This window comes from Pseudophryne corroboree, chromosome 2 (genome assembly GCF_028390025.1).
Source record: "Pseudophryne corroboree isolate aPseCor3 chromosome 2, aPseCor3.hap2, whole genome shotgun sequence".
Lineage (NCBI taxonomy): Eukaryota > Metazoa > Chordata > Amphibia > Anura > Myobatrachidae > Pseudophryne > Pseudophryne corroboree.
In genome coordinates this window covers 871,484,537-871,511,511 of record NC_086445.1, presented here as the reverse complement: position 1 = coordinate 871,511,511, position 26,975 = coordinate 871,484,537, and the positions used below count along the sequence as shown (strand labels likewise).

At 42.3% G+C, this 26,975-nt stretch overlaps 1 protein-coding gene across 20 annotated transcripts in view; it reads left to right on the top strand.

Annotated features, from left to right (window-relative positions):
- MYO18A (myosin XVIIIA) overlaps window positions 1–26,313 on the top strand; it is a 597,092-nt gene extending 570,779 nt beyond the window's left edge. For 14 of the 20 annotated variants that reach the window (XM_063955922.1, XM_063955917.1, XM_063955915.1 and 11 more), the window contains 2 exons: window positions 2,906–4,302; window positions 24,334–24,423. In XM_063955922.1, coding sequence (XP_063811992.1) covers window positions 2,906–4,298 — 1,393 coding nt within the window. In that variant the 3' untranslated portion in view covers window positions 4,299–4,302; window positions 24,334–24,423. Of the gene's footprint in view, window positions 1–2,905; window positions 4,317–24,333 lie in introns of all 20 variants that reach the window. The other 6 variants (XM_063955930.1, XM_063955929.1, XM_063955931.1 and 3 more) reach the window with 2 other exon arrangements.
- Window positions 26,314–26,975: the final 662 nt, after the last annotated feature.

The window sequence follows — 26,975 nt, the reverse complement described above, 5'->3', positions numbered from 1 at the left end:
CTCTTCTTAGAGCATCAGTCATGCTCTGGCCGTGACGTATGCCTTGAAGAAGCGGCGGTGTGATATCATAGGCCACAGCCGCCGCGTCTCACCACCCAGCCAGCCCACCCGCCTGCATACACATCTTCCAGTTCCCGCCTGCATACAAAGCTTTCCTTGCCGACCCACATCCACACCTGCCTGACTGCCCGCTGCTCAGTATTCGCAGCACTCCACTATGAACCCCCTCCACTGAGGGACAGGGAGGAGTACAGCTGACCGGTAGGGGCTAATATTTGTTATTTTTTACTCCTGTGGGCAACAATGGGATTTATGTGGGGAGAATAATAATTTACGGATTTATGGAGGGAACAATGTGAATAATTCATGTGGGGAGCAATATGATTCATGTGGGGAGCAATGTGATTGTTTTTTTTCTGTGTAGGCTAATGGATGTGTGGATTTTTTTTTACTATGAGGGCCAATGTGTGTTTTTTGATTTTTCCTGTGGAGAACTGATGGTGTGCCTTGGCAATTTTAAAATGTTGTTCGGTGTGCCACGAGTAAAAAAAAGGTTGAAAATCACTGTCATAGAGTGTTGGATATAGGGGCAGGCTGCCAATGGTCACAAACTATATGCCTAACAGCTGAGAAGCAGACAGAAAATCCTTACCGATAATTACTACGTGGAACGGGTAAAGGCTGTTCGATGAAATACTGTAGCCTTATCCCCGCACCTAAAATTGGGGATTCCCAAGTGGAAACTCACTGATTCTCCGTAAACTGCTGGGTTTTCATCACGCGTGAACCTCCAGTTGTGCCCCTTTCTCACAGGCTTTTCCTCCCAGCTCCTGAAGTTGCGAGGAAAAGTACAGCATTGAGGATTAACACCCGAGTGAGTACCTGCTAACTGGCTCGGGCTGATGTGGTAATTAGCTGCGGGTTAATATGCCTAATAGCGCAGTGATTTTCAACCTTTTTTTTACTCGTGGCACACCGAACAACATTTTAAAATTGCCAAGGCACACCATCAGTTCTCCACAGGAAAAATAAAAAAACACACATTGGCCCTCATAGTAAAAAAAAAATCCACACATCCATTAGCCTACGCAGAAAAAAACAATCACATTGCTCCCTACATGAATCATATTGCTCCCTCCATAAATCCTATTGCCCCCCACATGAATTATTCACATTGTTCCCTCCATAAATCTGTAAATTCTCATTCTCCCCACATAAATCCCATTGTTGCCCACAGGAGAAAAAAAATAACAAATATTAGCCCCTACCGGTCAGCTGTCCTCCTCCCTCAGTGGAGGGGGTTCATAGTGGAGTGCTGTGAATACTGAGCAGCGGGCAGTCAGGCAGGTGTGGATGTGGGTGGGCAAGGAAAGCTGTGTATGCAGGCGGGAACTGGAAGATGTGTGGGCAGGCAGGTGGGCTGGCTGGGTGGTGAGACACGGCGGCTGTGGCCTATGATATCACACCGCCGCGTCTTCAAGGCATACGTCACGGCCTGAGCATGACTGATGCTCTAAGAAGAGCCCGGGCCAACAGTTCTCTCTGAAGGTGCAGGAAGCTGCTCTGGCTCCGCGGCACACCTTGCAACTGGTCGCGGCACACTAGTGTGCCACGGCACACTGGTTGAAAGAGCCTGTAATAACATGCTACTGAAGACGCACATTGATTGGTAAATGCAATTGGTCAACCACCAGTCAGAGTGTAGGAGAAGGCAGAGCTATACAAAATCTTAACCCGCACAAAAGGTTTATTGTAAAGGTGGATTTCCCTTAAGATTTAACCGCTTATACAGGGGTTTTTTCTCACTCCACCTTCGTCTGTCTTTACTTTCTAAATTTGTGTTTATGATTATGAAACAATTGCACATCCCCTTAGGTTTGAAAGCCAAAGACAGCTGGCAGCTGGCTTCACATAAAAAAAAAGTAGGGGTCCTGAATATTGTAAATTTTTTATGTAAACCTCCACACCCAGGAGCTGATTTTTTTTCTAAATGACAATAAATAATCTGCTTCTGTCAGGCATACAACATGTTATTTTTTTCCTTACATCCATCTCTACAGTGCTCTAAATCAAGCACTTAACAGTAGGATATTGTTGTGACAGAAAGCTGAAATGGTAATTGTATATTTTACATGTGAGATAGGCAGTAGATGCAGAAGACTTCTTCGAAGAGCATGTTTATTTCATCCTGTATCCCTCTGCTGGGGGTCATCAGCAAATTGTGTGCGTCATTAAGCACAAAACCAATCACAATTTATAACTTGGGGTGCTCTCTAGCCAGCTTGAATCACGCTAGGCATTAGTCATTTCCAAGCAATTAGCAACAGGGCACAGCATCGCAACTCAACCAATGTCCCTAAACTCATTTTTCAAGGCATATTGTTGAGATCAGGCAGCCCATTATGATCTCCTAATTTCTTCATCTGGCCTGGTTTAGCCATAGGAGCCAGGGCTTCAATGTCTCTGTCTTTATGCGACTTTTACTATCACACCTCTTTGTGACCTGTGCTCAGTTTTTCTACTAAGTAGCCAGGCTGTAAAAATGGAGTTTTCTCATTTTAACATCCAACTTGAGACAAGTCACACATGACTGCAATGTATGCGGGCAGCTGTTGCCTATAGTGTTGTGATTTGTTTCTCTTCAGGCTATAGTAGCAATACATATACACACACACATTTCTGTTTTAATATGTTTATCATTTCATTTATTGTACTATAATTACATAACTTTTTTCTAATTCTTTCTCATTTTCTGTGTATATAAATTCATATCTTATTCTCCATGTTTCTTTTTCATTGTGGTTTTTACTTATGTTGTCTCTTATTAATTATCTATTTCTGTCCTTTTTACATTTCTATGACTTTTTTTCATACATCAAAATTTCACACATTATCAAAACTAAAGACCTAGCCAAAGTACAGAAACGAAAGATGGAAAGGAAGCCAAGCCAGTCAAGCAAGTTAAAGAGTTTGAGGACAGGCCAGTGTCTGTAATGAGCTCGCTTAGTTATAGAAAGAGAGCAAATCTAAAGGACTCTATAGGCGGTAAGGGTGATGAGAACTCTCTATTTTCCACACTAAAGGAAAGGTCAGAGTCTCCAGATAGGTCTTTCCGGAAGGTTCAAAAGGATTCTTCAGGAAATGTTCTTGATGACACGCTCTCAGTATGTTCTTGGAGAAAATCTCAAGGCAGCGAAGATTTGGATGATCGCACATCTTTAGTTTCTCAGGCATTCACTGAGGCATCTAGTTGTGCAAGAAAAGGACTTGACAAGAGGTGGTCCATAGCAAGTCCAGAATTTGATAAAGTATCAGTAGTTTCCAGTCGCCGATCTAGCAGGCGGGGTTTAGAAGAGGAGGATGATACAAAATCAACATTGAGTTTCGGTGTTACCAGCCCACCTAGCTTAAGACGTAGTACTTCCAAATTAGATGAGCCACGTAATGGCCTATCAGCTGTAAGTCCATCATTAAGCAGGCGTTCTGACTTTATTCTGGATAGTCCAACTCGAGGAAACCGCTCAGACACCCGTTTGTCTATGGCTAGAAGTACATTAGATGATTTTGATGATTCTGTTAGCATTGGATTTAGTGATTCCAGATCTTTATATAGTCAGCACTCTTCTGGACGTAGTTTTTCAGTACCTCCCCAAGCTAGAACACCAGGAGCAGATGACAAGGAACTGGAAAGCAGAGATCTTCAGCCTGTATCCCACCGTAGCTACTTAGATCCAGATCTTGAGGCTGCAATCAATGAGGTTCTAAGCTATAAGCCTATAAAGTTTAAGAGGAAGAGTCTTGATCCTGATTCAGAGGATGATGATGATGATTCAAAAAGTGTACAGAGTATGAAGAGCTTACCCAGAGAGAAGGGAGAGTCATCTTCTGGACTGAAGAGATCAGCCTCTGCTGTGGACTTTTCCAGAACTCCCAGCAGAAGAAATAGGTCTCGAAAGAGTAGCTCTAACTCAGAGTCCGAAGAGGAGCACAAAAAGAAGAGTTCCAAGAAACGCACTAAGAAATCCAAGAAGAAATCCAAGAAAAAAGAGTCTGAATCCTCTTCCTCCTCATCTTCATCATCAGAATCTGATTCTTCATCGGGGTCTACAGTATCGTACCGTAGTGGAGGCAGTGTGAAAAAAGGGCCGAAAAAAAAGGATTCAGAAGATGAAGAAAAACCTCAAGTAGACAAAAAAGATGAGAAAAGCAGTAAACAGTCAAAGAAGGAGGATAAGAAGCGTAAAAAAAAAGTTGACAGTCTGATGATGAAGTATTTATACCGTCCAGAAAGCGATTAAGGCAGTAGGTGTTTGCTTGTGAGTGGACCTACAGTGGCATGTCCTGCACGGAGTGTATTAACTAACATTAGCTTGGGGTGTTGTTTGAATTTCAGTCCCTTAACCAAGTTTGTGTTCTCTCGTCTCACCAGAACAATATTGTACAACTTGTTTTTAATCTGTAAAATTACACTTGACCCATTGTCAGATTATAACTGAAATAGGAGATCTGAAAGTTGCTAAAGTCTCTTCTGTAGCATAACAAAAAAATATGCAATATCTATTTTTTATATTTTAGGGTTTGTGGAGATATATATTTATGTTTAATTGCTACAAACTAAGGTTATAGCAGTTCTTCTTTTAACTTTACAGGTATGTGATGACATTTACAGTTAAAGTGTACCCAACTTCTATATACAGCAGATGCAACCAACAGCCAGCCTATCAATTCACTCTCCCTGACTTAATTCATAGGCTGCAATCTCATGAATATTGGTGTAGGCCGTAAAATGGCTGCCATTACTGTGTGTGTAAGGTGACAGGTGCATATTTAGTAGTTCTAACCAATGTCTGTTGCTGAATTGTTTTGCTCCTGTGCAGTTCAGTTGGCTTGGAAAGTGCACAATACTAACATAAACACTATATACATATTGTATATAACGGATCACTTGCGCTCATTCTTACAGTATATGTCTAAACATATCTCCTCAATTTTGGCGGAAAAATTGTGATTTGAGGGCACTGATTTGTCGGGGGTTGGCAGGTATTGCAACATCAACCAGGGTCATTATCACACCTCCCCCAACCAACTGTTGAAATAAAACCGAAAAGTTGCAAAAGAATGGGCTGATGGCCCATTTATTGTGAGATAAGTCCTATGAGTGCCGCGTTGTTTCAGGTTTCAAAAAAATATATATAATTTTTTTCTGTGTTTCCTCATAAGGAGACCATATAAAAATGTATTTATATTTTTAATTTTTTACACTTTGAGGCTGAGTTTTGGATGCAAAAAATGCAATTATGCATATATGCTATGGATGCGTCGCAGCAAGGGTGTATCTACCGTAGTGCAGGGAGTGAGTGCAGCTGCTATGGGGCTCAAAGCTGTGTGGAGCCCACCTTCCTTATCAAAGTTACATGTTTTATATACATTTTTTAATTTTTTTGGTGGTACATAGGAGCCTTTACAAACTTTTAGCTTGGGGCCTACAATATATCTAGAAATGCCCCTGGACCTGCTCATTATAATGTGTTATAAAATGAACTGGAGGACATTAATATGTTACATAATATGAATTGGGGCACTGTAATGTGGCACAATATGAGGAGGCACTATACTGTGACATAATATGAACTGGGGCACTGTAATGTAGCACAATATGAAATGCAGGCACTATAGTGTGACATAATATGCACTGGAGCACTGTAATGTGGCAGAATGTGAGGAGGCACTATATTGTGACACAATATGAACTGGGGCATTGTAATGTGGCACAATATGAGGAGGCACTACAGTGTGACATAATATGAACTGGGGCACTGTAATGTAGCACATTATGAAATGCAGGCACTATAGTGTGACATAATATGCACTGGAGCACTGTAATGTGGCCGAATGTGAGGAGGCACTATATTGTGACATAGTATGAACTGGGGCACTGTAATGTGGCACAATATGAACTGGGGACATTGTATATCATGATGTGAATTGGGGTACTGTGTTGCATAATGTATACTGGCAGTCCTACAATGTGACATAATGTGAACTAGGGCACTACTATGGCTCATAAAATAAACTAGGGCACTACTATGGGGCATACCATTAACTAGGCACTACTATGGTTCAGAAAATGTTCTTATTTATTATTTATTAGCAGTTTCTTATATAGCGCAGCATATTCCGTTGCGCTTTACAATTAGAACAACAATTATAGAACAAAACTGGGCAAAGACAGACAGACAGAGGTAGGAAGGCCCTGCTCGCAAGCTTACAATCTATAGGGAAATAGGCATTGATACACAAGGATAGATGCTACCTGTCACATAATGGTTCCCCAGGTTGCTAGGTTCTTAATGGGTTGTATATGATATGATCACCCAGCAATGTTGGAAGACAAAATGTGAGTTTATGTGGACTGTACAGAGGGGATGTAACTTGATAGGGAAGCTGTGAAGATTATGTGTGTGGGTCTGAAATTTGGTAGGCTTGTCTGAAGAGATGAGTTTTCAGAGAACGTTTAAAGGTTTGGAGACTAGAGGAGAGTCTTATTGTGCGTGGGAGTGCATTCCACAGAGTGGGTGAAGCCCGGGTAAAGTCCTGTAATTTTGAGGGGGAACAGGTAATACATGTGGATGAGAGACGCAGATCTTGTGCAGAGCGGAGAGGTCTGGTAGGGAGATATTTTGAGATGAGTGAGGAGATGTATGATGGTGCAGTTTGGTTAATAGCCTTGTATCTAGGGCATGAGTATGGATTATAACATTAACAAATGCTGCAGAAAGATATCTCTCTAGAAGCATGGGACAGGGGTCCCTTCAAAATGTTGCTATGGGACCAACACATTTCTGACTATGCCCCTGCGTCACAGGGTGTGTGCAGCTCTGCACCATTAAAGCATATATATGCCAGGTTTACATATGTCATTCCTCAAATATACCTACACACAATCAGACCATAAGCACAAGGGAAATAAAATTTCTATAATACAGCAGGTATGATGTTCTGTTTCATATACAAATAATGATACAACAAATGAAAAGCTAAAATATATAACAGTAAAGGCATATAACATATACTGTATACATCTAATATATACAAAATCAGTGATCTTCTTTAATGGTGAATCCGCAATCAACCAATCACATGCATCACTGTGTTTTTGCCTCAGGCAGCCACCAGACATACAACTACTGTACTTCCATATGAGCCTACCTCAGTAGCAATTACATATAGTAAGCAGGCCCTTACTTTACTCGTAGTGTATTTGACCACCCCGTCCCTTGTTGCCTTGTCTCTCCAGTTGTCACGAGACTCGGATGTACATGTGCATATACCGTATGCTTGCTTTCAGGGCATGAACAGAAAATAATTACTATATTTTATACAAAGCAAATAGTCATACACCGATCTCAGCATCTGTTCCTTAGTGCTCTAGAAACTGTGAGCAAGATATCAAAGAGAGCAAATCTGTTATGACTGATTTTTAATGCACACCAATAAAATGTGCATGTTTTAGTCTTTAAGCTAGGTACACACTATACAATTATCTGGAAGATCATCTGCCAGATCTGGCTGGTTGGAATGAAAATCTCTTAATGGATGAGAGAAAATGACAATCCACCATTTGCTCCCAAACACTAGAAAACAGGTTTAAATCCGTGATTTAACCATTTTATCTGAACAACAGGTTTTGGCAGTTTTCCAGTGTTTGGGTGCAAATAGCTGATTGTCGTTTGCTTTCATGCATTACCAGATTTAATTTCAACCAGTCAGATCTGGCAGATTATCCGCCAGATATTTGTATAGTGTATGCCCAGCTTTACTAACCTAAGTGCACCCTAGTAAAGTAGCTCTCCTTGATCTCATTGCTGTCTTTTTGGGTAGTACTGTACCTCTTGAGCTTACGATTAAAAACCTTATTTTACAAAGGCTGTAATACATGCTAAAAAGGGTTTAGGTAAAACATAACAGAATAAATGATATAGTATAAATTATTTTGTCCACATTATATATTAGGTTTGAATCCGTTTTCTGGTGCGGAAGAGACCCCATTTTTGATTACAATAGAAGCTATGTGAAAATAATATTAGCATAAAACTGACAAAACCGCTTTAAATCTACCATACATAATTCCTGATCACATGTAAGACGCTGCAGTTGGAAAATACTCAAATGCACCAGATTCCTAATTCTTTCTCTAGTTTATAAATAGTAGATACATTTTTTTTGTTATTTTTTTATGGCAATGTCGGTAATTAGCTCTAATGTTATTGTAATTGTGAATTCTATATTTATATGCTATAGCATCTGTCAGGCTGTGTTTGAAAAATGACAGGAGCTGACTGGTTGGTACTTTGGGGCTCATTCTGAGTTGATCGCTAGCTGCCGTTGTTCGCAGCGTAGCGATCAGGCTCAAAATCTGCATTTCTGCGCATGCGTACGGGCCGCAGTGCGCACGCACGACGTACTTTCACAAAAAACGATGCAGTGTCACACAAGGTCGAGCGACACTTTTCAGTCGCTCTGTTGATCGGTGAGTGATTAACAGGAAGTGGGTGTTTCTGGGTGGTAACTGGGTGGTAACTGGTAACTGCTAAAAAACGCAGGCGTGTCAGAGGAAAACGCAGGCGTGCCTGGGGAAATGGGGGAGTGGCTGGCCGAACGCAGGTCGTGTTTGTGACGTCAAAACAGGAACTAAACAGACTGAAGTGATCGCAAGGAAGGAGTAGGTCTGCAGCTACTCTGAAACTGCTTGAAAAGAAATTCAGCACTGTTCTGCTAACCTTTCGGTCGCACTTCTGCGAAGATAAGATGCACTCCCAGAGGGCGGCGGCTTAGCGTTTGCACTGCTGCTAAAAGCAGCTAGCGAGCGATCAACTCGGAATGAGGGCCTTTATCTCTCTTTGATACTTCGCCCTCTGTGTATCATTGCATATGATACAATCATTACATATTATCAGGACTATATTTCATACCAAAAAATATAATGATAAGATTTTGTTTATATAAACTTGGAAAGGCCACCTTACACTTTTGTATTATAAAACTTTATTTAAATGAATATATTACAATTTGTTGCCCCCTAAACTTGCTTTCTAATGAGCCTGCCTTATTATAGTATATACCTTACCTATAATTATGATCTGTTTATCCTGTATGTCATGGCTATGTACAAATAGAGCAGTATACTGTACATATAGTATATTGACATGTTAGGCTTCATCACCATGTGCCTGTGCAGCTTGTAACCGACTAAATATGCAGTATGTCTAACATCCAGCGGTTCCGTGTTAGTATCCATATAGAAATCTCTTGGTGGATGTGTGTGTGTGTGTGTGTGGTTTTTTTTTTCAAGGATACAGCAGGGTGAGCATGCACATTGTGCCAACCCTGAAACTGCGGAAAAGGACGCAAGCCTCCGGCTCATTTATGTTTTTAAGGCCACTCTGCTAATCTCAATTCTCTCACACCCCCAGTGAGTGACCTCAATCCTTCCAGCCCTGAAAAGCGAGTTTGGTGATCCACAGATATGCAAATATCCTTCTATACATATTTGTTGAAAATACGATGTTTGCCAAGCTTTGTGTAGCTCTTCCTGTCAAGAAAGCTGGAGAGCGAGCAGAGTGAAAATTAATCGGCACAGCAGGAACAGTTTGCAGTTCTTGTCGCCTATTTTATTATCCATGGTCTCATTGCAGCAATCTAGCACTTCACTGTGTAACCCGTTCCATCCTGAGAGCGAAGATTCAGCCACTTTTCCATAGGACAAACACTTTTTTTCCCCCTGTTTTTCAGAAGAATATTTAAAATATTGACACTTGAGTGTCAGTTTTCGCATCAGGCTGTTTCCCCACGTTTTCCATGACAGGTTAATTCTTCTTCTCATACATAATGTGTTATTTGACTACAGGCCAGTTAAAATAAAGTAAAAGTGAATCTGGTTGATATTATCTACGTGCTTTTTATGGCTAGTTACCATGTGATTTATGACCAGTCACTGTGCCATTTACGACTAATCGTCATTTTTGTAAACAAGTGCGCCATATCAATCCTTACTATTTAATCTTCAATTGTTAGACTTGGCGGCAGAGACAGAATTAGTGAGCAGAATAAGCACACATCCCCCCTGCCTCTTCTGAAGTTTAAAAATAGCAACCTCAAAGTTTTTTCACAATTATAACATGCAGCCAGAGAAGCAGGTCTGTCAAACACAAGAGACCTCTTACATGCATCTTCCTAGGATGAGAATTGATTTTATAAGTTGTCTGCTAGCTATGGTTGGTATGGTTACCTCATGTTTACTTCCATATGAGTCTATTTAGGTTGACTTCATGCCATCTAGTCAAGATGCATCCTTATATCTGTTTAGTATTAGAGGGTATAAGATGTTGCATCATTTTTACTATGTTGTCTCCTTTGTGGTGCAGGCGAGGTAGTGGTGGTACAGTATTGCCAGGATTATGTAAAAGCAGAGTATGGGGCAAGACATTTGGCATTGGATATTAGCTGAAATGGCTCTAAATGTAAACAGATTTAATGACACTATTATGTGTTATTTGCTGACTAAATTGGTATTGAATCTCTTTTTCCTTCTAGTTTGCTTTGGCTGATATTGTTTAGAATGCTTTAGGCATGCCAATGTAATATACATTAGGAAGTATCCAGCTACTCAGTTGTTTTAGTAATTGATTGTTTCCATTTTGAAAAATGTAACCTAGGTGAAATTAGTCTAAACAAGAAATGGGTTTAATTAATTTAACAAGGTCTGCTAAACAAATTTATGTAACATTATTAAGTAATTGTGTTCCTTTATTCTGCTTAATAGTTATGTCATAGACTTGCGAGGTTTTATTTATTTATTTTTTGCTTTTTGTTATGGTCCAGTCATTACAAAATAATAGTGTAATCTCAGTTTAGCACCACATCCGCCTCAGTAGAAAGATAGAAGTTTTGTCACATTTTTAGCATGCCATTATTGTGGTTATTGTTTGTTTTATTATGTTGGATTGTTGTTCATTTCATATCTGGAACGATTGGTCATTAGAAAGTGAATAATGTTCATAGAGAAGAACTTGCATTACTTCCCAAAGAAAACTTCACGTTGAGTACTTTTGTCATTTACAATTTTTTCACTGTTATTAGATTGAAACTGGGTTTGATGTTGTTTGGCTTGGAGAAAAAATATTTTACAATACAGTATGTGTCTTGACCACAAAATCCTGTGATGGCTGCTGCCATGAACATGTCTTACAGCTCAGTGTTACGGGATATCACAATCTGACGCGGTTTCCAGTAGTTTTGGTATCATGTGACTGAGATATAAGTAAAATAAATTGCTCTGGTAAATCGGAATGGTGGCCGGTCAGGCTTTCCAGAATCCCACTCAAGTTTTGATGATCTGGAAAACCTCAGACTTTAAAGTGGTTCATTTTTTAATTAGTGTGGAATATTTGCCTACAAGTGCACAAATGAGAACAAATTGATGGACAGCGTAGGGATTCACTGCAATAGGTGGCTGAGATACATCTAAACACAGCTGGAGAACCAGTAATATAACAGATGAGATCATTTTATCCTTAGCTGTCTTAATCTAATTAACACTTTGAAATACAATTTACCAAACTATTCTAGAGAGAACTGTCTGGGATATAACGAGTAAATCACCTTGGCATGACTTACTCTATTAATAATGGGGCTCAGCTTTTCACATATAAGTGGAAAGAATATTTATGAAAATATATATATATAGGAAGTGCTTAAAATCATTAACTTGTTTTTCATATATTCATTGAACCAACATTTGTTCACTTATAGAAGTGTATAAACATCTAGTAAAATACCTGTCACAACTGAGGGTTTTGGCTGACAGGAGAAAGCCTCAGTTGTAGGGGCTGAGAGGAACTTAAACCGGGGAGGTTTAATCAGACCCCTGGACATGTAAGTGTTAAAAGAAAACCCGAAGGTGTGACCATGACAACCAGGTAAAAGTCAAAATAAAAGTTTATTAACAGACTCCGTGTAAACAAACAGCATTCAAGGTAAATAATGGCAATAATAAATAATATGATTCCTGGAGCACTCTGACCATGAAATGGTTACACAGGACACTGGTAGGTAAGAACAGCTGTTACAGTCCTTAGATGGAATAACCTTACCAGGCCTGGCTGTAGTAGTGAAGATATCCAAGGAACATGCCAGTAGATGGAACAGATGAAGTTGGTAACTTGAATCAGCTGTTGTAATTGCTGGATGGAACCAGCCAGGTGGTAAGACACGGAGTGGATGCGGAATGGAATCAGCCAGATGATAAAGTCACTGAATGAATGCTGGGTGGAACCAGCCAGGTGATGAAACACGGAGTGAATATAGTAAGATGCTAGGGAGCGTGGAAACAGAGGAATTGAAGGATGATTACCGGTGGTAGTGGATACTGCTGGAAGCAGATGAAATAGCTGGAAGCTGGAAACTGGATCAGCCACGGAGGACTGCAGAGTCAGGCTGCACCGCAGGATGGTAGGCAGGTGCGGGTCTCTTTAGTGGATGCTGGAGACAGGAGCTGGAACTTGGAGACACAACCACAGGAGAGAGACTGGAACAAGGTATGACAAACAAAGCACTGACCATTTGCTGGCCCAGGCACAGGATACTTATACCTGCAGCAATGCAGGTATTGGCTGGGCAATTATGCAGATTTCCAGGCAGTGGATTGGAGGAACTGAAACATGTGATTGAATCCAACATGGCTGCGCCCATGTTAGAACTTGGAGGGAAAACTGGTTTAGGAAACCATGTGGAAACATAACTGCAATGGCGGCGCCGGCCGCCGAGGACAGGAGACGCCCGACTGAGAAATGTATGCTGATACTCGTGGATGACAATGGAGGCCGCGGCAGGCATGGAACACCACACTGACAACCTGCACCTATAACACAGGAGCGGCGGTGGAGGCCGCGGAGGACGGGAAACGCCATGCAGGATTCAAACATGGCGCCGCTGTGACAGCATCTCAGCGTGACAGGAGGGATGTGCAGTATGTGGACACAGATGAGATCCGGCCTTGGAACGCTGAGCGAGCCTCAGGAGACATCTGAAAGGCAGGTAATGGCGTCCAGATACCCGGATCGTGACAGCACCCCCTCCTTTAGGAGTGGACCCAGGACGCTTCTTAGGCTTTAGAGGAAACTTCGAGTGGAAATTCCGGACCAAGGCAGGAGCATGGACATCAGACGCATTGGTCCAAGAGCGTTCTTCAGGACCATAGCCCTTCCAGTCAATAAGATACTGCAACTGACCGTAACGGAAACGTGAGTCCAGAATCTTGGCCACCTCATACTCGATTCCCCGTTGAGTCTGAACTTTAGGAGTTGGAGGAAGTGCAGAATGAAACCGATTCAGGATCAACGGTTTCAACAGGGAAACATGGAATGTCCTGGGTATTTTCAAGAAGGGAGGTAACTGGAGTCTGTAAGCAACAGGATTGATGACTTGTTCAATTTTAAAAGGACCGATGTAACGAGGAGCAAATTTCATGCTGGGAACTCTCAACCTCAAATTCTTCGTGGACAACCATACTCGATCACCCACCTTGAGAGCAGGAACCGCTCTACGCTTCCTATCGGCAAACTTCTTGTACCTAAATGAGGCTTTAAGCAGGGCTGCGCGGACATTCTTCCAGTTGTTTGAAAACTGACGCAAGGTGATATCCACTGCTGGAACAGAAGTTGCTGGAAGCGGTTGGAATTCTGGAACCTTAGGGTGAAATCCATAGTTGATGAAGAATGGTGTTGAGGAGGATGAGGAATGGTATTGATTGTTGTGGCTAAACTCGGCCCAAGGAAGGAGTTGAACCCAGTCATCTTGGGAGGAAGACACGTAAATGCGGAGGAAGGCCTCCAAGTCCTGATTCACCCTCTCGGTTTGACCATTGGTCTGAGGATGGTAAGCCGTAGAAAACTTTAACTTGACTTGGAGGGCTTGACACAAACTTCGCCAAAATTTGGCTACAAATTGTACTCCACGATCGCAGATGATCTCTTCAGGAAGACCGTGAAGTCGGAAGATCTCTTGGATAAACACTTGAGCCAACTTGGAAGCTGATGGAAGACCGGTGAGGGGTATGAAATGTGCCATCTTGGTGAACCGGTCAACTACCACCCAGATGGTATTAAACTTGTTGCATATAGGCAGATCTGTAACAAAGTCCATCGACAAATGGGTCCACGGTCGACTGGGAACAGATAACGGAACCAGTTGCCCCGCAGGAGACTGGCGGGGAACTTTGTGTTGGGCACACTTTGGGCAAGAGGCAATAAACTCCTTGACGTCCTTCTTCAGAGTTGGCCACCAGTAGGACCTACAGATAAACTCGAGGGTTTTCAGAATGCCTGTATGTCCGGCAAAACGGGAAGCATGGGCCCAATGCATGAGCTTCTTCCTTAACACCGGCTTCACAAAACTTTTCCCTGGTGGGGGCGTAAAGTCCATCCCTACCGTGGAGAATGCCAACAGATTAATAATAGGATGCTTGTCTGAAGACTCAGACTCGTTTTCTTGCTCCCAAGAGCGGGAAAGGGCATCGGCCTTGCGATTCTGAAAGCCCGGACAGAACTGGAGTTTAAAGTCGAACCTGGAAAGAAAAGTGCCCATCTGGCCTGACGAGGGTTAAGACATTGTGCGCCTTTCAGGTATAAAAGATTCTTGTGGTCGATAAGTATCGTGATTGAATGAGAAGCTCCCTCCAACAGATATCTCCACTCCTCTAGAGCAAGCTTGATGGCTAGCAACTCCTGGTCGCCAATGGCATAGTTGCGCTCAGCTGGGGAGAACTTCCGGGAGAAGAAACTGCAAGGATGTAGATGGCCATCTTTAGCCCTCTGGGATAACACCGGTCCTACTCCAACGGAGGAGGCATCCACCTCTAAGATGAAAGGAGAGTCGGTGTCGGGCCAGAGATGAAACATTGTTTTAGAAGATGAAAAGCTTGCGTAGCTTCTTCAGACCACTTGGACGGGTTAGCACCCTTCTTGGTTAATGCAGTGATAGGCGCCACAATGGTGGAAAAGTCTCGTATGAACTTTCTGTAATAATTGGCGAACCCTAAGAACCTCTGGACCCCTTTGAGGGTTAAGGGTATCGGCCAATTCTGGATTGCTTGTAGTTTCTCAGGATCCATCTCTAGTCCGGAACCGGACACAATGTAACCTAGAAACGGAATGGATTTAACTTCAAAGACACATTTCTCCAATTTGCAATAGAGATGATTGACACGGAGACGGGACAGAACCTCCTTTACCCAGAAACGATGTTCCTCTAGATTATTGGCAAAGATGAGGATATCATCTAAATAAACCACGACATGGCGGTATAAGATGTCTCTGAAGATCTCATTCACGAAATGCTGGAAGACAGCTGGAGCATTGCTCAATCTGAAGGGCATGACGAGGTACTCATAATGTCCATAACGGGTGTTAAAGGCGGTCTTCCACTCGTCACCCTCACGGATCCGGATGAGATTGTAGGCACCCCTCAAATCCAACTTTGTAAAGATGGTTGCTCCGCTGACTCTATCGAAGAGCTCTGTAATCAAAGGTAAAGGATACCGGTTCTTGACGGTAATGTCGTTCAGACCTCTGTAATCGATGCACGGTCGCAGACCACCGTCTTTCTTCTTAACGAAGAAGAAGCCTGCGCCAGCTGGAGAAGAAGAAGGTCGGATAAAACCTTTCGCCAGGTTCTCTTTGATGTACTCCTCCATGGAGTGCGTCTCAGGCAGAGACAACGGGCAAGTTCGGCCTCGAGGTGGAACCTTCCCTGGAATGAGATCAATTGGGCAGTCCCATTCTCTATGAGGAGGAAGGATATCAGCAGAAGCTTTACTGAACACGTCCGTGTAGTCTTGATATGGAGGAGGTGGAACATCAGACGACCTGGGGAAAGAAGAACAAACAGGAAGCACTTTGGACAAACAAGTCTTTGCACAGGAGGGACCCCATGCTAGTATTTGCGTAGTCGTCCAGTCAATCGATGGATTGTGGAGACGGAGCCATGGAAGGCCCAAAACCACTGTATTTGTGGCTCTTGGAATCACTAGGAAGGAAATAAATTCTGCATGAAGAACTCCCACTCTCAGACGAACTGGAAGAGTCCTTAAGGAAATAACTGCGTCAAAAATCTTGCTGCCATCCACGGCAGTCAAAGAGATGGACGAGGACAGTCTCTCGGTGGGTAGGGACCACCGTTTAACATAAGCTTCGGTTATGAAATTCCCAGCTGCTCCGGAATCAAGGAGGGCAATGACGTTCCTGTAACGTTGAGCAATTTGGAGCGACACTGGGAGGTTACAATCATGAGGAGATGGAGAGGAGATCATTACTCCTAGCCGGCCCTCTCCTTGGCGAGCTAGGGTCTGGAGTTTTCCCGAACGTTTGGGACAGGCGTTGATAGTGTGCGACGGAGCTGCACAGTAGAGACATAGAGACTCGGAGAGGCGTCTTCGGCGCTCAGCGGGAGATAGACGGGAACGACCAATTTGCATAGACTCATCCTTGGATGGAGATGGTTGACGAGGAGGAGGAGCAGAAGATTTAGGAACGGATGATCTTCCTCGCTCGGTTGCTCTCTCTCTGAAACGTAGATCAACCTTCGTGTAAAGAGAAATTAGCTCATCCAACTTAGAGGGCAAGTCTCTGGTAGCTAACTCATCCTTGATGCGTTCTGATAAGCCATGCCAGAATGCAGCATACAGGGCCTAGTCGTTCCATGCCAGTTCGGATGCCAGGATTTTGAACTGTATGAGATACTGTCCCACAGTACGTGTTCCCTGGCGTAAACGGAGAATCTCAGATGAAGCAGAGGTTACCCGGCCTGGCTCGTCGAAGATGCGCCTGAATGTTGCCACAAAGTCCGTATAGGAGGACAGCAGGGGATCAGACTTCTCCCATAAAGGTGATGCCCAGTCAAGAGCTGAGCCGCTGAGAAGGGAAATGATATAGGCAATTTTAGTACGGTCACTGGGGAAATTGCCAGGCTGAAGCTCAAAGTGGATTTCGCATTGGTTAAGAAATCCCCTGCAGAACCTTGGAGATCCGTCAAATTTTGCTGGCGTTGGGAGATGAAGACGTGGAATGGAAATGGGTAAGGTGGGTGGGGTTACAGCTGGTGTCACTGTTGTGGACGCACCGGACGTGCCAGGTCCACGGAGGGTCGTTTGAATCCCGTCCAGCCGCGTAGAGAGATCCTGGAGACAGTGGATGATGTGGCCTTGTGCAGCCTCCTGATGTTCAAGTCGGGCTGCCAGTTCTTGCATCGGCCTGGCCGCTTGATCCTGGTCTCCGGCTGGATTCATATGGTCAGTGCTTACTGTCACAACTGAGGGTTTTGGCTGACAGGAGAAAGCCTCAGTTGTAGGGGCTGAGAGGAACTTAAACCGGGGAGGTTTAATCAGACCCCTGGACATGTAAGTGTTAAAAGAAAACCCGAAGGTGTGACCATGACAACCAGGTAAAAGTCAAAATAAAAGTTTATTAACAGACTTAAACAAACAGCATTCAAGGTAAATAATGGCAATAATAAATAATATGATTCCTGGAGCACTCTGACCATGAAATGGTTACACAGGACACTGGTAGGTAAGAACAGCTGTTACAGTCCTTAGATGGAATAACCTTACCAGGCCTGGCTGTAGTAATGAAGATATCCAAGGAACATGCCAGTAGATGGAACAGATGAAGTTGGTAACTTGAATCAGCTGTTGTAATTGCTGGATGGAACCAGCCAGGTGGTAAGACACGGAGTGGATGCGGAATGGAATCAGCCAGATGATAAAGTCACTGAATGAATGCTGGGTGGAACCAGCCAGGTGATGAAACACGGAGTGAATATAGTAAGATGCTAGGGAGCGTGGAAACAGAGGAATTGAAGGATGATTACCGGTGGTAGTGGATACTGCTGGAAGCAGATGAAATAGCTGGAAGCTGGAAACTGGATCAGCCACGGAGGACTGCAGAGTCAGGCTGCACCGCAGGATGGTAGGCAGGTGCGGGTCTCTTTAGTGGATGCTGGAGACAGGAGCTGGAACCTGGAGACACAACCACAGGAGAGAGACTGGAACAAGGTATGACAAACAAAGCACTGACCATTTGCTGGCCCAGGCACAGGATACTTATACCTGCAGCAATGCAGGTATTGGCTGGGCAATTATGCAGATTTCCAGGCAGTGGATTGGAGGAACTGAAACATGTGATTGAATCCAACATGGCTGCGCCCATGTTAGAACTTGGAGGGAAAACTGGTTTAGGAAACCATGTGGAAACATAACTGCAATGGCGGCGCCGGACGCAGAGGACAGGAGACGCCCACTGAGAAATGTATGCTGATACTCGTGGATGACAACGGAGGCCGCGGCAGGCATGGAACACCACACTGACAACCTGCACCTATAACACAGGAGCGGCGGCGGAGGACGGGAAACGCCATGCAGGATTCAAACATGGCGCCGCTGTGACAGCATCTCAGCGTGACAGGAGGGATGTGCAGTATGGGGACACAGATGAGATCCGGCCTTGGAACGCTGAGCGAGCCTCAGGAGACATCTGAAAGGCAGGTAATGGCGTCCAGATACCCGGATCGTGACAATACCTTTATCACGGAAGATTAGAACTCGCCATAGTGCACTTCTAGTTAGAGCTTCATGATAAGACACAACCCCACTCTTTAAGTGTCCCTCGCTGCCTATCTACACTTGTCATATAAAGTACTCCAGTAGGGGGGAATTCAATAAGCTGTGGAACTTACCATGGGCTTTTAGCTCTGGGAGATAAATCACTGCTAACTGATTTATCAAAGTGGCTACTTACCCAGAGAAGGTTTAAGCGAACAAAATGTATGCTATCTCCAGCCTACGGTAATGGGGGTACCTATACCTTGCTTGTGCCTCTTGGTTTACAATAAACACACCTCAAAGGTGTAAATTAGGGCAAGCCTCTTTCTCTGTCAGGGGAGTTACATTTGGTATGCATTGCCATGATCAGGTAGATACAATTTGGCTCCTTTCACTTCTAATTAAGATATATAATTAAGCTATGCTAAGTATACTAATGAATTGTCGACTTTTATAATGTATTAATTGGTATTTCTTGCTTCTAAAATAGCTTCTCTCTAGAAGTTTGGCAAATATTTGAATTAGCTCTAAATAGCAGAGCTACTTAGAACTCAAGAGTGTAGACATGTTTACATAAGCACAAGAGCAAGATTAGCTCAACTCTTCAGGCCCACTCTTGGTGAACTACAACTCTAATGAGTACTAGGTTCATCTGGCATCCTTATCATTGGATGTTTGTCAGGTCACATAATACTCTGCAGTACGGTTAGTGTTCAAATCATATACAAAAGCATAACTAATTGACCAAGAAGATGCAGGCGTTATGTTAAAGTTTGCCCATGCATGCTCTGTAGCGTCAGAGTGAGACACTATTGAAAGGCTTCATGTTTTAGTCGAATAATTACATGTCACCATGACAGGTGTTTATTGATTAACCGCTCATACTGCTCTGTTTGGGCAAAGAGTTCAATGATGTATCAGATCAGTTGTCTTTCTTTAACCCCTTCGCTGCATGCACTTTTGAAGAGAAGAGGGGGTGATAAAAAAAAATGTGTGTGCACTAAACTGCTAAATTCTGATATAATTTATTGTTATGGGATACAGTACATCATTGCTCTTTGCACAATATTAACCCCAGTTGTCTATGTATCCGCCATTTTCACATTCTCGCCTCAATTTTATTTTTTTCATTTATGTTTGCTTTGGATAAAGGTATTTCTGTGACGAACGGATAGTTTTTTTTACACACTGGGGCCAATTCAGTTAGCGCTAATGCATCACAGGATTTCTGTCCATAGAGGAGCTATGGAAGGAAAATCTGTGCAGCTGGAGCTCACAAGGGTTTTCATGGAAACTCACGTTTAATTGAATCTGCCCCATAGAAGAGTCACGGGTGGCCTCCGATAGTTCCTGCTGCTGCCCCTCTGTTCTTTCTACTCTCATCCCTTCTAAAGAATATTTTCATTGTACCTTATATTACCATCACAAATATCTAAAGACTGTACCACAAGTCTGCATGTTCCAATGAGCTCGATGCCTGTCAAGATGCCGGAGCACGGCGCTCTGAAAGTACTCATTAGGTGGCCATGGAGGTTACAATGACTGAGCCGCGGGCACTACTGCCCGATCTCCCCCTGCCTCCGGCTGCCGCAGCCACCGGAGATTACTGCGAGCCGCAGGCTGTAATGCCTGATCCCCCCCTTTCCCATCTCCCTGCCGCCGCTGCCCCGTGGGTGTCATGGGAGCGGGGGTGTCCGCCAAGCTGGAGGTGTACGGAGAACGCAGCCGTGGCACCCTCAACAGTGTGTCGCTGTACGTGGCTGTGTACTCCGTGTCATGGTCAGGCCGGCCCTGCGTAGCGTGTGAGGGATGCCTGTGCGCACCAGGCACCCCTGGTGCGCACGCCTATGCTTATGTAAGGCAAATGGTGCAGGTAGAAATGTGGCAGGAACTTTTAGAAACCACATATAGTAAAAGATCTTCTATAGAAAGATGAGAACAACAGTGCCTGTTATAAACCACAATAAAACAGCCATATGAAAACCTTTCTATATAAATGTTGCAAAATAAACATTTCTTTCTGTGTATGTACTAAGAAAATCAGATGGAGTGATCTAAAATAGAGCTGTTGGGCTGTTCCAATGTTTTTTTTATTTTTTATTTATTTAGTAAACAATATCCTCCTGTCTTAATATAAAATGCCAATGCCTTTTGTTAAACAAGAGATGTCAAATAACCTACAGTATGTGGTATAGTTCCCTACGTCAGATAACGGGGGGTGGGCATAATTTTTCATTGCACTTGTAGCCCGGGGAACTTACTTGTGAGATACAGAACATGTACACTTTTGGCATTTTACATGAGCTGTCAACCTGCGAGCTGACTGACTTGGCGCCCGGGTTGTGCGTGTTCATTTGTCTGTTCATTTAGGAAAATCCTCGCAGGGCAGGCTGCAAATTCCCTGACAGATCCTTTGTTTTTCAATCTCCCTCCGCTCATTGATCTGGATTAATACTCGAGCGTGCCTGCAATTTGCACAACTTCAACACAATTTGTTTCTGCCTGGAGGGTGCGTTTTGGAGCCGAATAAAGATTCATAGGGGTAGAAAATCAGGAATACAAGGAGGGAGAGGACGCGAGTGCATGTATAAGCAATTACTAACTGTAGCTCTCAGCTATCTGATTGGAGACCCTCAATGCCTCCCTGTGGATTCTCCACTGCCTCTACATACAGTACATTAACATTTTCAAACAGCAGAAACATTACACATAGAGGTTTTAGATAAATACAATGAAAAACACAGTTATGTGGCCAAAAACCAGAAGCTTATGAAAATCCTTTACAAAGGCTGCAGCATTTGTAGGGTTACATATATTAGTTGAAGAATCCAATTTGCATCTATTAAATGGATTAATGTCCACAGCCACATTATGATTGAATAGTAGCTAAGGGTACTTAATGACGCTGTTTTTTCTTTCACATTGTGCAATTGCACAGGATCTGCAGCTCCATATTAGTAATTGGTGATGGTGGCAATTTATTAGGATTGATGTAGCACATTATTGGCTTAACTATTTAGTGCTTGCCAGGACACGGGGAACTTTATCAGGATGTAGTTTATTTCCAAAATGAAAAATATAAACATCCTCATTCTTAAATAATCTTAAATAATCTCTGTTGCCATGCAATTTGCAAAAAAAAGTGCGTAGTTTCATAAGTAAAACAGTTATTTCAAAGGAGCACCAAGCCTAAAATAAACTGATACTTTGAAAGTCTTCCAACCCTTCCCCCACAGAGCCTCTGGGTATATTCGCACGGACTTTTTTTCTGTCTTCCATTTTTTGGTGGGTTTTTTTGGAACTTTGTGGTTTCTGGATAAGTAATTTAATCCTGTATATGCTTTGGTGTTAAGAACCGAGTAAATCCGAACCCGTACATCTCTATTTTAAATATGCATTTCCCATACCATATTTAAAGTATGAGGTTTTCCATACAAATTCTAAATTTGTCCTGAGTCACATTACGGTGGCTAGTGCACAATCAGTAACAAATATCCAGTTTCCATTATAAGTAGTGTTGACATAGTAATGTACATGTATACAAATCCAATTGACAGAAGGGGGTCAGAGGGGAATCAGATTGGCACATCTAAAATTTTGTACTATATTTTGAAAAAAAAATAGTATAATATATGACTTCAAAATGCTCAATAAAATATATATGACAAGGGTACGTTCACAGCTGTCTTGTAGGCGAGCAGTGTAACATCTGTTGTTTTATCACCTCAAAAATAGTCACGGCAGCTCAAAAAATAACATCATTATTTTGCTTACACTGGAAAGAGCCAAGAATTTGTTCTTGGCATACATAAATCAAAATCTAGATTTGTATTGTATATTTAATTGAAAATTTTCTCTGTGCAAAACTTTTTTTTTTTTACTCAGTCTGTGAGAGCAGCTACTGAATATAGGGGGGCTAATGCTGTTTTATGCATTTTGCCCAAATACAAATTTCCAACACTCACAAGATGTGCATCTGTCTGCACCAGTCGCAAGTGTTACGCCAGATATACTTTTCTTCTACACATTGTAGCGAGTTGAGGCTCTGCAAACATGGTTTACACGTGTCCTCCATCATTGTTGCTGCAGTCATGTTAAGCAACCCTTCTAGTCGCACCTAGTTCCAATTGCTTTTACTAAGACTGAGCGTCTTTTCATTTCATCTTTTTTTCCCCAAAAATGCATCTTATTAGATACAGTTGTAGTCGCACACAGAATATAAACATGCCGCATTTCATTTTAATCAGCGTAGTCCACTAGTGCGTCTTATTTACATAGCATTCGGGGTGGGGAAAAGGTGTTCAACACTGGCCGAGTTGCACAGGAGCTGGCGCCTCTCATGCACCCTGTGTGCCTTGACTCATAATGGGGCAGATGTATTAACCTGGAGAAGGCATAAGGAAGTGATAAACCAGTGATATGTGCAAGGTGATAAAGGCACCAGCCAATCAGCTCCTTTATGTAAATTAAGTTAGGATCTGATTGGCTGGTGCCTTTATCACCTTGCACAGATCACTGGTTTATCACTTCCTTATGCCTTCTCTAGGTTAATACATCTGCCCCAATGTACGGAGACCAGATGAGGAAGGACGCATCTGTATTTATGTCTCTGTATGGCTTTACAGTACTTGACTAATGTTAGACCACCCCTCACCTCCCCTGTGCCTCTTCTCCAGTCACAAGTTTGAGAAAGTCACATTTGAGAACTCTCTGTAAGGCCTATTGTCATGGTTTTCTGGGCATGCACAGGACCAATTTGCATGTGTTGCACTATGAAAACTGGCATAAATCCAAATCTTCATGATCCCCATAGACTCTAATGTACTAAATAGGGATCCGGTATGATATCCTGTCTGACGGTATCCCAGCAGCGAGCCATGCTTCGGGCACGGTTGCAAGCTTCGCTCACCACATGTTCTATTCCCATTTGGTTGTAGACGTGGACCCACTGGCTGATTGGGAATACCGGGCGGGTGTTGGGCTTCCAACCATCTGTAAAATGCTGTCTGTCGTGATTCCAGCGTCGGTCTCTTGAACGCCGGGATCCCGACAGCCGGCTTTTTTAACTGCATCCCACTAAATAGATATCATGTTTTTTGGGGGTTTTGTGTTTTTTGTTTTTATTAGCCTTTTAGTTTAGGGTTGTTACTGTATTTAACATATAAGTTGTCACCACATTTTATGTGTTTTTTGAAGGTAATTCATTTTATATCATTCATACATACAGTAGGTGTAATATCATGATGAAACCTAATTGGTTTATGAGATGTATATTCACTTTAAAGTGTATAGTCTCTACCATGCAGATGTAATTGTAGCAAGTTCACTTGTCACCTTGAATGCTCCGTGTGCTTTTCCTTCCAGATCCCAGGTGCTCGTTCAGAGCTCTGGTATCAGTTTACTTGGGGCTAGGAGCATCAGGGGTATGGGTCACTTCATATGTCACTAGTTCTTAGTGAAGTGATCAGCAATATTCTTATGAGTGTTGGTCCAGCTCACCAAATTTCTGCCTCCATAGTGTATGACCGATATATATATATATTCTTGCATGTAAACTCTCCTCCCATGAACCTAACTGATGCTGCATGTTTTACATTTGGTTTAAGTTTGTAATTACAATTGTTCTTATATAACCTATGTTAGCGGTTGGAAAATGACACTGTCTTATTTTCTCCCAGCCCCCCATCCTATAGGAAGCCACTAAGCTATGACAGAGGCGATGATGAGCGGGACAACTTTGAAAGCACGTACCGATCAAAATATTCCCAAAAGAGCTATCTGAGCGACAGCGACACAGAAACCAAATCCTCTGAACCATTATCCTAACCATGACGAAGGTGTTAGCATTTGCAATATTTAATTATGAGGGAATATTGCCATGGATTTGGAAAATGCAGGTTGTGTACATGTCTTTGGAACTATGTGTGTTGGCGTTGCGAGTCCAACACAACTTGGCATTGCGAGTCCAACCTGAAAAGAATGACATACATCTCAGTACACCCCACTTCTGTATGGGTTCATTTCTGCATTTAAGGTTGCAGGTTCATTGGATTGTCTTTAATTCTTGCTTGCTAGAAGAGGAAATCGGATAAATTATTTCTCTGATCATTTGTTTTCTGCATCTTTTTCATTTCCTAAACACATTGAAACAGTGGATTTTAATAGCTGGGATTTTTCATTGTCCTGTGGTCTAAACTCTCCTAATACTGTATGGAATACTAGCAGGATGTGAAGTCCCAAGTGCTCATTACAAGTGCTGCTTCCACGGAGTCCCCAGCTGAATGGTGCCTTTTCTACCATCTTGATTTAACCCTTAAGTAGGAGATCACAAGCAGTGCTTCCCAGGTCCCTCAAGTGATCATCCTGCACCTTTTTATTTACATATGTTTATTATGTATATATACTTTTATTTCTGATTAATTAAAGAGAAATGCGGCAGATGTAACAACTGATCACTAGCTGGCTCTGGTGGGGGTCATAAGTCAGAATGTGGACAGTGAACAGGAGCGTCCATGGTATTAAATGTGCACAGTGCAATGTGGGTAAGCAAACAAGCGTGACATCCTCACAATGAAGACTGAAGCAAATGGTATGAAATACACAGTATTCACAGGAGACTACAAGAAATATATAATATTGAGAGTTTTAATGCCAACAAATGTACACCCATTATGGCCAAAGCAACTTGTATATATATATGTGTAGGATTCTCCTTTACTGATTATACAATTAATATAAAAATGAAAAATAAAATGTTTCTGCGCACAAGTATGCACAGTTACAGTTGTCTGGGTTTTGCTTGTGACATAAGATTCGCAATGCACGACTGTGTGAGGCTCAATCAAATGATTATTATTTTCAGAACATCAAATAGGTCATTTGTGCACATTCTCTCATGACACTGGCTTGCCCATGCAGAGAAGAAAAAATGTTTGGCTATTGCTTCAGCATCCTGTAGGACATTTGCAGTAAAAGAGTACCCATTGCCTGCACACTGGAGGAAGACCATTTTAAGGTTAAACCATTATTTATGACAATGCAACCCAACAACTCACATGGAGCCAGTGACATCACAGAGGCATGCTGCACCTAGTGTGATTGGTACACTAACAGGATGGGAGAATGTCGTTGGTAAAGAATAAATGGTTTCGCACAGGTTACCCATTGGTTGCCTACACTTTATAAATGTCTTTAATAATGTTTAGGTACATTCTGTATCAGTAAATGGTGCAATAATGAGAACAATGCTTGAGATAAAAAAAAAAAATAGAAAATCCTCACATACAATCAACATTAAAAGTGAATGGCCTTTTCAGTTTTATTTTTGGTATGTAATGGTTCTTCAGGTTCAATTCATTGAAGACTGATTTTGGCTGATTATTTTTATTTTTTTTGCAAATTTGTATTTTTTATTTTGTTGGTCCGTTACCTTCACCTACTGTAGGCCTAGGCAATTTTGTCCCTAACTGTGTAACTGCAGAATATAATAAATTGCCCATGCATATGGGAACCAAAAAATTGTGTATAGTATATCCCTGGTGGAGCATTCATCCCACATGGTACAAGAAAGGGGTTATAAACCCATACTGTGGATGTGCGTGATCTGGAAATTTTTATAAATTGTTTGGACTCAAATAAAAAAATGACATTAGCCTGAATGTATTTAGTTTGTCTGCTGTATCTTACATCACTGGTGTGTGTATTAATTCATGTGTGGAAAATAATTTTTAAATAATAAATCAATGGCAAGGGTGCAAATACTAATTATATCACCTTATCCCAGATAGCTGGGATTGTATAATTGTTCTGCTTGTTCTTCATTACCTGGCGATATCTGCCAAACTTTACAGCAATTTTGTAAACTAGAGATGCTTGGTAGATAGTGTTTCACGTGCATACACCACAGTAGTGTGTGTGGGGGGGGGTTATGCACGGTCTGCACACAACAGTAAATATGTGGAAAATAAAACATGCAAGTTTCTTGTTTTACTCTTGGTAATATATATGCTGTGGTGATAAGAATTATCACTTATTTATCCATTAAAACATATGTGACTCAATACATTGATAATAAAATGTGCAGCTAAAAAATACTTGATTAAATAAAGTTGTAAATGTTATCTAATATATTACTCTAAGAGTGGGACATATCATGTGACACATACATTGCAATACATCCCTCCCCTATTTGCATGCTTAAGATCGGCATGCAGGTATACCAACCCACAGGGACAGCTATTCCAACTTTTGGGTTTATGACCTGGGAGTCCTAATTGGTATGAGTGGCTTTTGGCCTGCACATGCGCAGGTCACGGGAAAC